General features: G+C 37.2%; 2 protein-coding genes across 2 annotated transcripts in view; both read right to left on the bottom strand.

Annotated features, from left to right (window-relative positions):
• Positions 1 to 2,400: 2,400 nt before the first annotated feature.
• On the bottom strand, positions 2,401 to 13,225 carry BBS5 (Bardet-Biedl syndrome 5; the record flags this gene model as incomplete). Its single annotated transcript, XM_082001772.1, has 12 exons — positions 2,401 to 2,502; positions 2,617 to 2,640; positions 4,486 to 4,569; positions 4,684 to 4,818; positions 5,681 to 5,743; positions 6,289 to 6,384; positions 7,373 to 7,508; positions 8,376 to 8,503; positions 9,181 to 9,230; positions 10,545 to 10,610; positions 11,445 to 11,527; positions 13,164 to 13,225. The coding sequence occupies 12 exons, from the start codon at positions 13,223 to 13,225 to the stop codon at positions 2,401 to 2,403; spliced, it is 1,029 nt and encodes a 342-aa protein (XP_081857898.1).
• Positions 13,226 to 15,197: 1,972 nt separating this feature from the next.
• LOC309406152 (uncharacterized protein) overlaps positions 15,198 to 15,994 on the bottom strand; it is a gene marked incomplete at its 5' end in the record, with an annotated part of 34,291 nt that continues 33,494 nt past the window's right edge. The window contains one exon of the mRNA XM_082001191.1: positions 15,198 to 15,494. Within this exon, the coding sequence (XP_081857317.1) occupies positions 15,283 to 15,494 (212 nt within the window). The 3' untranslated portion in view covers positions 15,198 to 15,282. The remainder of the gene's footprint in view (positions 15,495 to 15,994) is intronic.

Raw genomic sequence — 15,994 nt, 5'->3', positions numbered from 1 at the left:
CTGAAATAGAGATGTTACTAATCAAGTTGTCAGCTGCAATTACTGTTTACTTTGCTTGTTGCTTAATACATCTCATTGCTGTAGTCATAAAGATATTAAAAAAACTACAGAACTTCGCATCAATTATCTATGCTCTAAGATTATTTTTTAACATACCCATATCACATCTGCAATTTCTTCAGATATGGTAAGACTTTGAAATTAATTTTGAGTTTCTTCTTAATATCCATTCTATTGTATTTATTTGTAAACAAAATCCTACTGTTGAGACAAAAAAAATACATTATTTGGGTAAAGTTCTGCTTTCAAAAATAATTTAAAATGAGGTCTCCACCCTGCCCTTAATAAACACCATTCCTCATTTCAGATAATCTATAGACATTATCAATCCTTTTAAATTTGACTGTACTAGAAATGGTGTTAACTGCTGTTAAACTAAACTGAAAACAGTATATAGAAAAGGTAGAACAGAGAATGGAAAACATGTAATCCACTGTATTAACATTATTTAATAGATGTGTAATTTAAAAAAACAACAAAAAAAAATCTGAATCTAAAATAAAAAATCCCCATATCAGACAAGTAGTTTGAAAAATGAATGTGAATTTAGAAAAATCATGCATATGTTGAAGGTTTTACAATTTAGACTGTGAACATTTAGATTTTTGTTTATGGTGGGAATATAGACCCAAAACAAATTTGAAATTTTAAGTTGTTTAATGCACCTTGATGAAGGACTGTATTTTGCTCATACAGAGAATGCTTTTTAACCATGTGTTAAAATGTTCTTTGAATGTAATCAAAACAGGATCAAAGCACAACTATTTGAATGCAATGAACTATAACATTATCAAAGTTTATTGAAATCATGATTGCTCTTCAATATAGGTAGTATTTCATTAAAATATACACCTTGAAAGATTTTCTACAAACACCACAATTACGTTCACACCACAGTTACTTTACTACAACAGTCAGCTGCTAAAACAACAGCTGAGAGGAGAGCTCATTTGACTTTTTCCACTTATAGAAAATAGCACAGAGGTCTTATCTCACTAGAAAATTTAACAGCTGCATCTTCCTTTAAACAATAAATGACTCATTTCTCTCTAACACATAACATCATGAAGGTCTAATGAGTCAGACACAGAAGCTATTTGTGTGTGCACTTTTTTCTAGAACATTCCTTAAAAAAAGTGCTCTAGGAAAAAAAAAAAGAAAGAAAAAAAAAAGAAAGAAAAACCTGTATCAGGATATCTGGATTACAGCTAAGTTCCTGGAATGATATGTGCTGAACATTTAACAAAACTATGAGACATGAAAACTAGTATTTGGAACATTATTGCTTTTTGACAAAGTTATCAGTAACACAGCACTGTTGCAATGACACAGCCAATATGCCTAGATATAAAATGTTCTGTATATGATAATGTTTCTACATTGCACTACATTAAACAAGTTATGGAAATCTGATTTAGGTTTAATCATTATGGGAAAGTACATCACTGTGTATAAATACATGAATATTTTAAACTGAGCATCAAACTATATACCACACACTGTCCTATCACAAATGGTGGCCTCAGTGTACACAGGAAGAGGAGGCTTCCTCTTCTGACACACTTCCAAGTAAAATGGCAGGGGGTGGCTGTCCTGGCAGCCAGTCACAGGGAAGTATGTAAACACACAGCTCATTAAGTCATAAAAAAATTGGTGGCTACCTGTCACAAAAGGGTGGCTGAAACACCATGGTGGACCCTGTGTTATTAGAGGAAGAGGCTTCCTGCTCCGACAGCCTTCTGGGGGAAGCAGCATGGGGTGGCTGGGCCTGCCAATCAGATGCCTGAAAACACCTGCGCTACGAGCGTGTCAAAACCTGCAGTCAGCCAATCACAAAGCAGTATGAAAACACATGGGGGTATGACATTTTACATAATGGTAGCTAAAATAAAATGGCAGCCACCATGCATGTAGCAGGGAGGGACTTCCAGGTCCTTATAACCTGACGGGAAGGGGGGAGGAGGTCTGTCCTTACACCATGTGACCAGCGGAAGGCCAGGACTCCTGGAGCTTGTGGAACACGTGACTGCCTGCGGGGGGCGGGGCTTCCAGCAGCAGCTGGGGCCCCAGCCCTTCTTCTATTAGCTATTGGTTGTCCTCCCACTACTCACAGAAACAACGTAATAAATAAAAAGCCTTTACACATACAAAGGTTTTGAACAATCTTTCCTTTATGAGAGAACCTGAGGGCATATTAATTACTATTTGCCTGCTCTTTAGCTTTAGGATGTTCTTTCTCTGCTACTCTGGTATTTCTCAATTGTTTTCTATGGATCTCACAAGCCCGGTAAGAAGTGAGAGTCCTTCCTTGCTTAGGAAACAAACATGTACTGATCTAAATCAGGTCATTACTTCCCAGAGTCCCTCGAGTGTGAATCCGTCCTTTAGCTTCTCTATTGCAAGTCCTAGTTCTTCTGAAAAAACAGGCTCCCGATCATGTTGCTTTTTGAATGCAAGAGATATGAAAGAAAATAAAATAAAACATAAGGTACTTTTAAACTTGATTATTCCATTTTAACAACATGAATTTGACAGTATGAAAAAAGATGTTCTTACCTTGTTTTCATCAGCAAAGTAAGCCTGCAAAAGAAAGAAAATGAACTCACAACCTTGAGTAAAAAAATATAGTCTTAAAACAGATCTCCTAATAATTCCTTGGTGTCAAAACTGTATTTGGTAAGCTTTCGTCAACCAACCAGTCTGTATGGTGTTTATTTCTGTTTTACAAACAAGATCAAAGTTTTTTCTGTGTTGAAATAATTTACAAAAGGGTTCTAACAGGAGTTGGTGATTATGGTATTTTTCATTAAATACCAGTCTTCAAATTTTCCATCATAATAAACAAAGATTTTTAAATGGTAAAATTTTCATATTACATTTGTTACACTGACAAATACTTTATATTTATACAGAATAAAATGTTAAGATGAAAGCAAACTGACAGCACCCTAGTATTTTTTGCCTCACATGCAGCAGCATTTGTTATTCAATTTTTAAAAAATACTTAAAATGTGTAAGTAATACCAAAAGTCAGTTAACATTATACTCAATCTAAGAAATAAACACAGAGTAACTATACAATTAGCTAAATTATTCTACTCTCAGACAGAGATCTGGGAAAGAAATACAATCTTTCCCATTCTGCATGTGGGAAAATTAAGACTCAAATTCCTCAGAACTCGAGATCTCTGAAAATATCCAAAGCTCTAGAAGTCTCTGGACCAGCAGGCTCTAGATTTCACATTTACCAAAAAATCCTGATCTTGCTTCAGCTGCCCCTATGGACTGGCAAGGGGCAGCAAAGAAAGGGTTTTCCTGCTCAGCTGGATCTCAAGCTATACAAGACCCTACAGAACAGCATCACAGTCACCAATATTCCATGACGCTTGACGTGGAGACAGTCCTGGGGTCCTGCATAAGCCTGTCTCCTATAGCAACCACCTTCTAGTCATTGACAGCTTCCAGTTTTTGTTTTAGAATGTACAACGCACAGTTATTTAATCCAGGTGACAAAAGCACCACTAAAGCAAACAGAATCTGCCTTTAAGAAAAAGGTCTTCAACTACGTTGAAGATGGAATAAAACGGCAGAAATGAAATGAAAAAAAGGCAAAAAGTGAGGAAAAAAGAGGGAAAGGAACATGTTAAGACTTTATCTGCATCAATAAATGACAACAAAAGGAAAGAGGGTGGAAATAAGATTGGTGTTAGTACTGGTAGTTTACCAAATTCCAGAGGAGAATTATGAAAACATGTCAATTGTCAATGGGTCAAGGCTAGCACTTGAAAACGTGTGCAGTCTCCCTATGCAGTCCATCATGCAGTAAGATCTTAGTGAGTTGCACAGTAAATGTGGAAATTCCTAGAAGAAAGGTCATGAAACTCCTGGGCAACATCCATTTAGAAGTAAATTTTCCTGAAATACTGGGAAATTGATACTAATACAGTTTTCCAAATTAGTATTGTCAGAAGTGCAACGGTTGCCAGGAGTGACTCAAAATTATTGCTCCATTTCTAAATATCTTTCAAGTTTGAATCTTAGATGAATGTTGAGAGTATATTGTCATTTATTAATCTGCTCCAAAAGAATGAAGACTTGTTTTAATATAATGTATTTGATTGTATTATACTCCTGGTTTTCAAACTCTTCCTGATCTTAATGTGTTGAGAAACTACATAGAACTACTACTTTAAACATCTACTACTATTTATTTTGAATAATAATTTGCTCTGAAGTTAAAAGTCCATACACAGAATAAATTCCTGTAGTAATCAGGATTTTGAATAACAGGCTGTAGGTGTGTTTTAAATATAGAAAGTTCGGTTGTAGCTTATCTTTTATAGAGGATTACAGTTGTACATTGCTTACAAATGAACAACCAAACAAGAATTATTTTATTTTTTAGATGTCTGTGGAGCATCTTACCACAAAAGCATCTGTATGTTCATCAGATTCGATTTCCACATCATCTTGAACTTGCTCCACTGTTAGGTCTTCAAGAGGTTGAGGCTGCAAATTAAAACACTGAAGTAAGTAACTCCATATATCTATTATCTTTAATGTATTTTTATTACAGCTATTAACACAATATTGTATCTAAATTAAAGTAAATGAGTGGAGTACCTTTTCTTCCATTTCATAATCCACTCCAAATATAGGGTTAACTGAATAAACCCTGTGAAGTGAATTAATTTCTTTCACTGCCTCCTGTAGTTTCTCCACAGGGTCTATTTTAAAACCAAGTACATATCCTCCACTCTATATAACAGAGAAAAAAAAAAGAAGATATATTTATTAGTGCTGCTTATTATTTAAACAACTTTTTCCCCTTGGTGGAGATTTGTAGTTTAATGATAGCAAGTTTCAGTTTGCTGATAAAACGTTACCTGTATTTTGGTATTATCTTATTTTCATTCTGCCACTTAAACCACGGGTGAGATAAAACCAATGACTGTTCCTCTATGAGGTCAATAAGCTTTTAAGTGTTAGACCATTATATAAATGGGGAACAAACTTCTTACACAGAAAAATGAAAGCAAACAAGGGTGGGAGAAAGTCAGAAATAATACTCATGATTTATTCCTAGCTACTCAGCAAATGCTTAGATCAAGAAATCTGTTAGATCTTGATGTTGTTATTAAAGAAGCTCTCAGATACAGTCAATAAAGTTATCTGAACTTAAAAAAAAAAAAAATCACCATTAAAAACATTTCTCATTAAGGTCAAATGGAAGAAAAATAATTTTGTCTCTTACAGCAAAACATATACACAAGTGAAAAATATTTAAAATAATGGTCTTAATTAATTATAGAAGTAATTAGATCCCAAAGATAATCTGTCATAACACAGTTTTTAACAGTTGTTTTACTTCATTTTAACTAGTCATGCTGGCCTATTGTTTCTTCGCTTAGAGAAACCATAACTCACCATAGCCACACTGACTTTAACATACAGACATTTTAAGCAGTGCAAAGAGGACTTTTTTAAAAAGTTGTGTTCAAAAGGCCGCAGAGAAGGAACACTCTACGTACCTTAAAAGTAGCCCTGTAACATTTCAGAATTAGAGAACTATTACATATAAAAATGTAACCAATGAAAAAAGGCTTTTAAAGCTTCTTACCTGCTGAGAACTCTCTATCACAAGTGCCAACCCAAACTTTGAGTCTCTTATTTTTATTGAACGCTAATGGCAAAGAGATAAAAAATGTTTGTTAAAAATTTTGGAATTACTTGATAAAAATTTGCTTTATCTATTTTTAATTTTTTTTTTCTTTACACTGTACTAATTATTACTAATTACATACTAACAATTACTGGTTCTGGAAGCTTGGCTACCAGCATTCCCTCCCATTTATCATTACAAAACTGAACCAGGGAAGCCTCAGGGAAAAATGTTTTTATCAGAAGTGGTAACAGCGGTAATAGTTCATTTCTGAACATCAGGTTCACAGATTATTAATCTCACTGTAGGTAGGTGGCATGAAGCATCACAGTAAATAAGTTTGAAAATTAGAAATACAAGCCATTTTCAACATCTGTACCTGCCCATGAAAGCCACTAATTGATCTGGACAGAAAAAAAAAATCTACCCTGTGGTTGATGCTGGTAAGACTAAATTCATCGCTGACTGTGGGACATGAAATACCTATTTGGGTGATCTGCCAGTGTTAACTGAAGACTTGAACTTATGCCATTTCATTTTGAAAATGGCTGTTTTAAGATACTTACAATTTGTAGATATGGTATGCTGACATTAAAGCTGTCATTCATATTTGCATGCCAAACTATTCTCACATTAGTAACAAAAAACGTTCCCAAATTTCCCTATTAAAGAAAAGGTGTGTTAGAACTGCTATGAAGTATAGAACCTTTCCAAACATGATGATTACTGCTACCCATTTAAACACAAGCAGGATACAGCTTCATATGTAATCAATAAAAGCCTGATTCTTTCCCACCAAAACCAGTCAAAATGCTTCTACTGACGGCAAGGCAGCAAGATCCAATCTTTAAAGGATACAGTACCCGAGTGGTGAAAATAGCTGGGAGTACCTATTACTGCAGCAAAGCCGGATCAAATCACAGCATAGCAGACCTCATGGGAGTACATGAAGCATCTGAGAGTGTTCTTAACTGTACAGATCTGGAATTAGTCTATAGCGTAGGTATAATGGCATGTGGGTTAAACTTAGGCAATTGTGGAGATGTGTGCCAAGGGAATGTAGAGGAAAGAACTTTTTAGCCTGTCAGGGTGGATCATATTTCCTTCTCAACTAAAATTGCACAGACAGAAATAACAGCTCCCATTTTGTTTCATGGCTCCAGGAAATACTTGCAACTGATGCCCTGTAAAATAATATATATGTTTTTTATTTTTTCCTTAAAGTCTTTATTTTTTCATGTTTTAAGCCACAGATTCCTACTCCAATATTTTCAATTTCCAGTAACCAAAAGACAGTATAGTCTAGCACTATAGTCAAAGCTGCATATTCAGCAGAGCACTTTGGAAACAGCATGATTGTCTTTCAGGATGATACAGAGCTTTAGACTCATAAATACCTCATTTTAACAGGAGCTGTATATCTAGTTTCTTGCATATTAGCCGAGTCATGTAGACTTCAGGTTGCCAAAAAGAGACTTTGTTGTACTGAGTAGAAAATACATGGGATCAGCTTTTCCACATGCATCAGCTGATGAACTGAATTAAGGGTAATTCTTCTGAGGTTACAAAATTATAGTAGTACAACTGCTAGATGAAAGCCAAAACATTTTAACTTTGCTGTAGTCAACGTAGTCTCATTTTTCACTTTACCTGGTCACTTGATAAATTCCAAACTCCATTGATTTTATCATATATTTGTTCTTGTGGTAATAATCTCAGTTGCTTGTTTTGAATCAATGCACTTCTCAGCTTCAGATCACGATACATTTTAGAAGTTTCATAAGCTCTGCAAAAAAACCCCAGACCCAAACCCAAACATGTTACCATTTCATTTTTTCTATTATCTTTACTGTTTGTTTTAGCACCAATATGAAATGTTGTATATTTTCAACTTTTCTTATCACCACATTGCACAAAAATGAGAGCACTATCATCAACGTAAACCATTACAGTTCAACTTTCCCTAATGAAATTATTTTTAACCTTAAGAAGGTTTTTCTGATATCTGTTTTGATGTTCTGTATTGTTCACGTGTATACTATTTCTTTCTTTTCCTTAAGATAGTCATCTCCCAGCCTCTATTGCAAAGCATAAGTCTTCTTGGTCCCATGTTATACATAGCATGGACGTCAAGAACCTTTTATTTTTCAGTGCCGGTTAAGTCACAAACATACAATATACGTATGTCAGTATTCCATTAGCTCTCAAATAGAAACCTGTGGTAATGTATTATGCACACATTCATTCAGATGACTTTTCTTTAGGCGGGAAATAGCCACAATTTGTAGTCAGAGTTCTGACCAGGATTTAACTCTTCATTTCCATTACATAGACCAAAATTATAGATAGAATATGCACACTGAAATTAGCTCTTCTGTACTTCTATTTGTTCAGATAGTTTATACACACAAGGTGTATAAACTGTGATCAATGACTGGTATTAATACATATTAATTTTCACTATGCACAGTTATCTCGTAGAATTTGTGATCATTCTCTCCCTTCCTTCCAGAGATTGTGTTCTCCTCTTTTGTGAAAGTTTTCTGAATGTTAAAAATGGTCAGTTATATACTTGGTCCATCAGCAGTACTGATCCCACATATTTGACTCACTGAATTTTGTAAATGAACAAACACTATTTCAGGTATGCTACCTGTGTACAGCGATAACTGAAGTGAAGAGTCTGGGACTCCCAGGGACAACATTGGTAAATATGAACTCAAACCGTGTATTGTTACACTTAGTCAATATATACAGAGCTTCTGTCTGCCCTCGTAATTTCTGTAAGGAAAAAATGAAATTGAACATATTGACAATATAGTAGCTTAACTGCACAGGCAATAAATAATTTTGACATATTTTCTGAATTCTTGTTCTAAATAGTGTATCTGAAGGTATAATCCTGATTCTACCACTGATCTACCACTGTCTTTAACTGAACTGTTCTTCGGAGAAACTAGCAGTAGAACTAATGCTGCCTGCCTGCTATACATTTACATTATCATGACTGAAACAGTAATTTTGGCTTTGTTACTATGTGGCTGCCTGGGGAACCTATATAATCTCTCTGCTAGTTCTTTGCTGGAAGCCAAACAAATGGCTTCACAGCTGCACGTAATTCATGCTATGTATTTGAGAGCTTTCTCGCACAAAATTAGTGCCTCTCTAGACCTTTGCTAAATTTAGACACAATGAGCCAACATGTGCTTGACTTACCTATAGGGGAGAAGAATCACTAAACAGTGTGATTACATGAGTTTTACTGCCTTAGAAAACTGACTAAAAACACACTCCTATAGAAATGTAAAACTCTCAACTTTCAAAACTAAACTTCCCTTACTAGTCTATTACTGTGCTTGCAAGTAAACTTTCAGATTCTTGTTGATACAGTGCAATTAAGTATAAACAATAAATTACAGCTTCTTTTATTATTTTTAAAAGTTTTTTTTGAAACTTACTGAGTTGGCAGTTCTTGTAGTTATATTTATAATGCAGTTGTAACCAACAGCTAAAAGTTAGGGGAGGAAAAAAAACACAAAAGAGTTTTGAGAACAAGAAAAAGTAACAGTCAAAATTACAAAGTACAATATTGAATTTTGTAGCATAGCTTTGGGTGCTATTTGTGACAGTACACATTGCGGCTAATGGTCTGGGCCCTCATCACAAAAATCAAAGACTAATTCAAGCTGGAAAGGACCTTGGGAGGTTGTCTCGTCCCTTCTCAAAGCAGGACCAACTCCATCTGGCTGGTCAGGGTACTGTCCCATTGAGTTTTGAATATTTCCAAAGAAGGAGATTCCACAACCACTCTGGGAGCCTGTTCCACTGTTTGACTGCCATCATTGTGAATATTTTTCTCCTAATACCTAATGAGAATTTCCCTTGTTTCGGCGTTTGACTGTTGCCTCAAGGAGTTCTGTTTCATCATGATGTTGCCTGTGAAGTTTACCCTTATAAATAAAACTTTCTACATCAATATAATACTCTGTAGAAGAAGAGCTAAGGAGATGACAAATTAAAAAAGCAGCAAAATGGAAAGTATAAGTGGAGAAGAAACAAAAAGAGGAGGAGGAAAAACCAGTTATAAATTTCACTTTGCCTCTTCTACAGTAGTACTCTGATACAAAATAAAAACAGAAACAATCCCAGCCGTCCTTCCTAAAACAGACAGATGCACTAAAATGGTGCATCTGCAGAAAAGCAAGCAGGCAGAGTACATAAGTTTATATACATTACGAACAGAATACAGATTTTCAATCTTGATTGGCTATTGGGAACTGAGCACTGGAAATAATCTGGCTGCAAAGTAAATGCATCCTGCCCCTGTTTCAGTAAATTAAATTAAATATGAGTAAACCTGCTAGCTACTCATACAGTTAAAATTAGAAGCTTATTCAGAGTTTACAATAGTAGACTTGGAAAGGCAGGTACGTGTGGGGAAAACTGTAGAACAGTACAGAATGCTAATAAACAGGTGGCAACAAGAGGTACAAGTAAAGCAAGGTGTGAAGAAACTTGAACTTTTGCTTCTTTCTAGAAAAACGAATGAATCCCACATAGGCAAAATGAAAAATATGTCTGAAGTACTCTTCAACTTCTGTTCTGAGAAATTAAAATTGAATTGTAATATTTTGCTATGAACTATTGTAACAGTTCCTATATTACAAATAGATTAATTAGTTACAGTTTATTTCAGACTTTACAGAGCAACAGAATTACACTTTACTATTCTGCAGTGTAATCAATACTACTGTGAAAGAACAGTGTGCCATCACAAAGGAGACACAAAATTTGCAGTCGTTTAACAGGAGATGATACTTACAGAGATTGACTCTGGGCAATGACAATGAGCGCCAAATAATCCGCAAATTTGTCACAAGCAGTCTACCTGGAAATAAAGAGTATAGAAATTTTTAATCTGAATAACTTCCATGAAATTAGATGCTCCATTCTGTGGTACATATTTACCTCTAATTTTGAAACACGAGAATATTCCTTCCCCTTGATAAGAAAAAGAAGAAAAACACAGGACAACTCAGCAGAAAAATCACTAAGCACTTTTTTTTTGAATGCTAGGAGAGAAAATCCAGAAAGGAACAAATGAAACAACTTCTAATACATACCAGCATTCCTCAAAACCAAACCAAGAACAGTTACTGATTTCACATCTACCTGCCTATGTTAAAAATGCAGAGACACAATCAGTGCAGAACTGCTCTGGGAAGGAGAAGGGGAAGGCAGTGAGTTAACTATCGCAGCTGTCTTCATGAATAACCTCACCCCTTTATGTCACATGCAAATTTCTTCGATTCTGTACCCTGTACAGCAGCACATCAATCCCCGAGAAGGGCCTTCTCAGCATGCTGGCAGCTTTAAGCCCTTGCACACTATATATATTCCTTACTGATTCAGTTTAAACGAGGTTAGTAAAACATTAAACAGGATTACATAAAAAGATCACCACAATTTTTATAAATGGATTATTCTTACAAGACTTTTAATTCTAAACAAATTCTGAGACAAGATTATCACCTTCCTATAACTTTGAACACGAGAGCCTATTTGAAAGTACTCCAAGGGGAGACAGATCTGTGAAACTGGCAGGATCTATTTTCTGCAACAGACCAGCGATACAGAGTTCAATGGCAACCAGACAGGGCCTTCATGAAACTACAGAGGTTATATATTAGAAAGTTTACAATTTCCCTGAGTATGCAGTTACCTCTATCTCCATTGTTTCCTTTGGTATCTTCAACAGACTCTAAGCAGTCTATAAGAACCTCTCCAGGTCTCATTTTCATTTGCCTAAAAGAAAAATAAATAAATAAATAAAATTACCTAATGAAAAATAGATTAGATTTATCCTCCAAAAGAAGACCATTTCTATTTCCCCACTTCACTTTCCTTTCTCCTTCTTTTGCTTAGTGCATCATACAATGAAAAATCCACAAATCAACATTATATAGCTGAAATTGTTATCACTACATCCAGCATATGGCAAATATTAATAACTTTTTTATTAAATTATAGCAGTAGATAAATAATTATGTAGCAAGTGTGACCAAGCAATCTATACCCCAAAATAGGGAGAAAGTGTGTGAAAATGGGAGCGAAAAGAGAAAAAGTCATATTCACATCATTTTTAATGCATAGTTTGTTGTCTCTTGCTGTACTTTTAGGTCATAAAGAGTGGAGCTAGACTCAGGAAAGAATAGATGCCAGCAACGGAAATATCAGATGCATACCAACACATGAAATGCTCTGCTAAACTTTCCAAAAACAGTATGGTTTGGTTTTGGGTTTTTTTGGGGGGCGGATGCTTTTTGGGTTGTTTGTTTTGTATTTTGCTTGATTTAACTGGTCTAACCACTTAATTACATTAACAACAGATGTTGTGTGAAATTTTGTTTTGTTTAATTGTGTTGTGTAAAGCAGCCAAAGCTCTTCAGTGTATTGGCATGACAGAAACAAAATGCATTATCAGGAAGGGAATTCCATGAGATACTACTAGAGATCAGGATCAAGACCACGAGATGTAGACTCAACAATACATCACCAGAACAGCACAAAAGATAATAGACAGGAGATAGCAAGAATAGTAACACTAGCATTAAAGAAAATATGGAAGGAGGCTCTGTCCACATAACAATTCTACAAGAAAATAAGACAGAACTGCTTAAATATCCGAAGTACAATTTCCCATTTCTAAAATTAGTGCAGGCATCATGTCTGAAGGACAAGGGGTGTTCTCAGTAGGGTCAGCTGAGTACGAGGTAGATGAAGCATGATTGTACACTTTCAGCCTCCACCCCCAAAATCATCACCAACCAGCTGCTAATTTGTAGCTTCATATTACAAAAGCCGTGCAGGGTTTTGGCACAGAAACCAGAGCAGGAGTTTTATGTCTCAGATAAGGCTGACAGCTCACCAGAGGTCAAGGCACACAGGAGTGAGCGGATGTACATGACAACCCTTCAGCTCTGGCCCCTCAGACGCTGCACAGCCACCACCCGTTACCATGTCGTCAGTGGCGGGTACTGTTCCCTCAGACACACACGAAGCTTTTTTTTCTTCTCAGCACCGGTAACACTACAGGCGGTGGGAGAACACCTTTCCCTCAGTCGTCCAGTATGCAACCTTCCCCCCCCTTTTTCTTTTCTAGATTAGAAACTGTGACTAGACCCCACCTACCAAAAGCTGCCCCTGCCAGCCCGCCTCACTCCCAACGGCCTTTTCCCGCCCTACCAGCAAAGCACGCTCCCGCCCCGCGCCCTGTCACGTGACGAGACCCCCCCGCCACGCAGGGAAGGCGCCCAGCATGCACCGCGCCAATAATGGCGGCCGCGCCCAGCCTACTGAGAGTCAGCGCTCAGGCTACTGTCAGACGCCGGACGGGTCTGAAAGCCTTGCTGTAAGGGGAGGGCAGGGCAACGACACTCACTGCGGGGAGATGTCGAAGCGGACATCTCTGTCCTCCCACAGCACGTCCAAGACCGCGCTCATGGCTGCCGACCGCAGTGCGCCGCTGCCTCCGGCGAGTCCGCGCGCCGCCGTGGCAACGGGGGTGGTGTCTCGCGCTCCCGCAGCGGTCGGGATTGGCTGCGACGCTGCACGTGGGGGGGCCGCCCGCTCTCCCGCCTCTCCTGGCCCCGCCCTGGGCTCGGCTGAGGCAGGGGCGGCGGGTGGCGTCGTCCGAGCCGTGACCGTCGTGGTGGCGTAGTTGTACAGCCTCGGTAACGCCAACGGCCTGGCGTTTGTGACCGTTTTGTGAAAGAGGGTGGAGTGGTCCGAGTCGTTGAAACCTGTGGTAGTTGCAGCTTTTTCTCGTGTCTTAGTTTCATCCGGCACAAGGTAACACCTGTGCTGCCCTGGACGATCATGAAACCAAACCCCTGTACAGTTGGTAAACCTAAAACCTGTGAAACCCTTGCTTACTCGCTAAATTACAGCTGTAAGTCCTGTGGTTTTTGTTCTTGTGTTGTGGTGTTTTCTATGCTGGATGGGATGCATCATATTTTTAATTTGGAATAACTTGAAAATTGTATCTAGCCAAATTTTAATTTCAATACAACCTTCAAATAAAAAATACTCTAGATAAGTATGAATCATAGGAAGAAACTTGTCCTTTGACAGCTCTTTCCCTCGGGCTGGTCCCTGAAGTGGTGACGAGCCCATTGCCACCCACCTGAAGTTGATACAAACTCAATGAAGTGAAAAGACATTGTTGGTGTCAGAGCTGCCTCTCTCTCTCTCCCCTCCCTTGCCTCCCTTCCCTCTTTCCCTCCCCTCTCTCCCTTCCTACTCCTCTTCCTCCCTCTTGCACTGGCGGATCTGGCTGTGGCCCTGGTGGGAGTGCAGCTGGGGGCTCTTGAAGTAGGAAGGGTAGTGGCTGCTTGGCTTGAGGCAAAATTCCATTTTTTTGTTGATATACTGAATTTACCGTTCGTTTGGGGGAAAAAACCTCACAAACCCAACCAAAAATTACCATCGTTTTTCATCTGCAGGAGTGCCTAATCTGGGATGTTCAGCCTTGTTAAGGTCTGTGGCAGAAACTCAGTTACATCATCAGGAGCACATTTAACAGTAAGTGTAATTTAGAGATGAGAAAAGTTTTTAGTCCTGTAAAGGTACTATTATCCATTCTCTGTCCTGGCAGTAAAACCAGAAATGTTTTATTAGAAACAAGCTTTTAAGTATACAAGTCAAGTAAAGGAAATATATCATATACAGGCAGACATAAATGTAAAAAGCAATATGGCAGTTATGGACAATAAAAGAATAAACTATGCTCCATTTACATTTAAAAATTAGACTTGGCTTTCAGAAGCAAAACACATGTCAAGAATCACTTTAGACATGAACTAACCTAATTTAGTGATGCCAGCTATTGGTAGGGTCATTCTGTGGTTGCTGAGCTACCTCCCTGTCTTGTGACCTGCAGAGTGTGTAGGCCACAAGTTAATGCATTTTTGGTATTTATCTTGTAACCCCCGAGTAGTAGTACTCTGCATGTAATTTCGAAATTAATATTTTATGCTTGAAATATTAAAATATTATTTGTGGGAACACTTTTGCTCAAAAAAAGTTGTCTCCACTGCAGAATCCATGCCAAATCTCAGACTTCTGTAACAGAAAGAAAAGAAATTACATAATTTTAATGACCAAAGATTGCTTTCCAGAGCCATATAAATAATTTAAAGTGGGGTATACTTAGTGGTTGCGTACTGGTAGTATTTAAAGATCTAGATGGAGAAGGGCAATTGCTATGGACAATGCTATACTGGTCTGACTATACCTTAGTAAAAAGGAAATTTTGTACTCTTGTTATTTTGTTGCATAAGGACTACATCATACAATATATGCAAAAAGAATTGAAGTGAGATTGTATAGGTAGACTTTTTTAAATTAGTGAGCATATGACTTTTGTTAACATTGACATATGACATAATAAGCATATGACATAATGTTAATATTCTTTAAATTAGTGGGTTTGGTTTTACATAGCATGCTGGATACTTGATAATGAACCCAAACAATCAATAGCTTCAACTTGCTTGTTATTAACGTAGAGATAAATTCCTACCTCCAGAAAAAAGTACACAAGCCTCTCTACATTCTTCTTCACTCTCAAAGCGGTTTGCATTTCCATTGCAGCCACCATACCAAAACTGAGCACAAGCATTGGCTTGTTTATCATAATACCATTTTATGATATAAATGCGGCATGGCCCTTGATCCAGCCTTAACTTGCATCGGAGGTCCAGGATACTTTCTAAAAAAAAAAAAAAAAAAAAAAAACCAGAAACAATTCAGTTTGTAAAAGTCAATTGTATCGCATAGCTTTTAACTTTTAAACTCTGATTTTTATTTTGTTTTTTCTGCTAATGTTATACAACAGTTTAAGATTCACTTTCGCTTCTAAAAATGTTAGTATTGAAGGCACATTAAAAGTGTATCTTAGTAGGTCAGGTAAACTGTTCCTTTACTGGCATGGTTCTAGTAACTCCAGAAATAATAGTATTATGGCTCCACATACAAGAAGAGCAAACAATACGAATCTGATAATTTTGAAATCTAATTATCAGCAACCAGTCTTGTGAGCAACCCAAAATTGTAAGCCGAAGAGCTGTAAGCTAGTTGCATCTGATATTGTCAAACCACAAGTATGACCATCATCCTTCTGCAGTACCTTGCTTCAGTACATTAGTTCTCTTTGTGGTGTGGGAAAGCGGCATTAGAATAGTGAGAAGAATGTAAAACTTTAGTCTTTCT

Source organism: Phaethon aethereus, assembly GCF_964289735.1.
Source record: "Phaethon aethereus genome assembly, chromosome: 6".
Taxonomy (NCBI): Eukaryota; Metazoa; Chordata; class Aves; order Phaethontiformes; family Phaethontidae; genus Phaethon; species Phaethon aethereus.
Note: the sequence above shows the minus strand (reverse complement) of the source record. Positions and strands in the feature narration are given on the sequence as shown.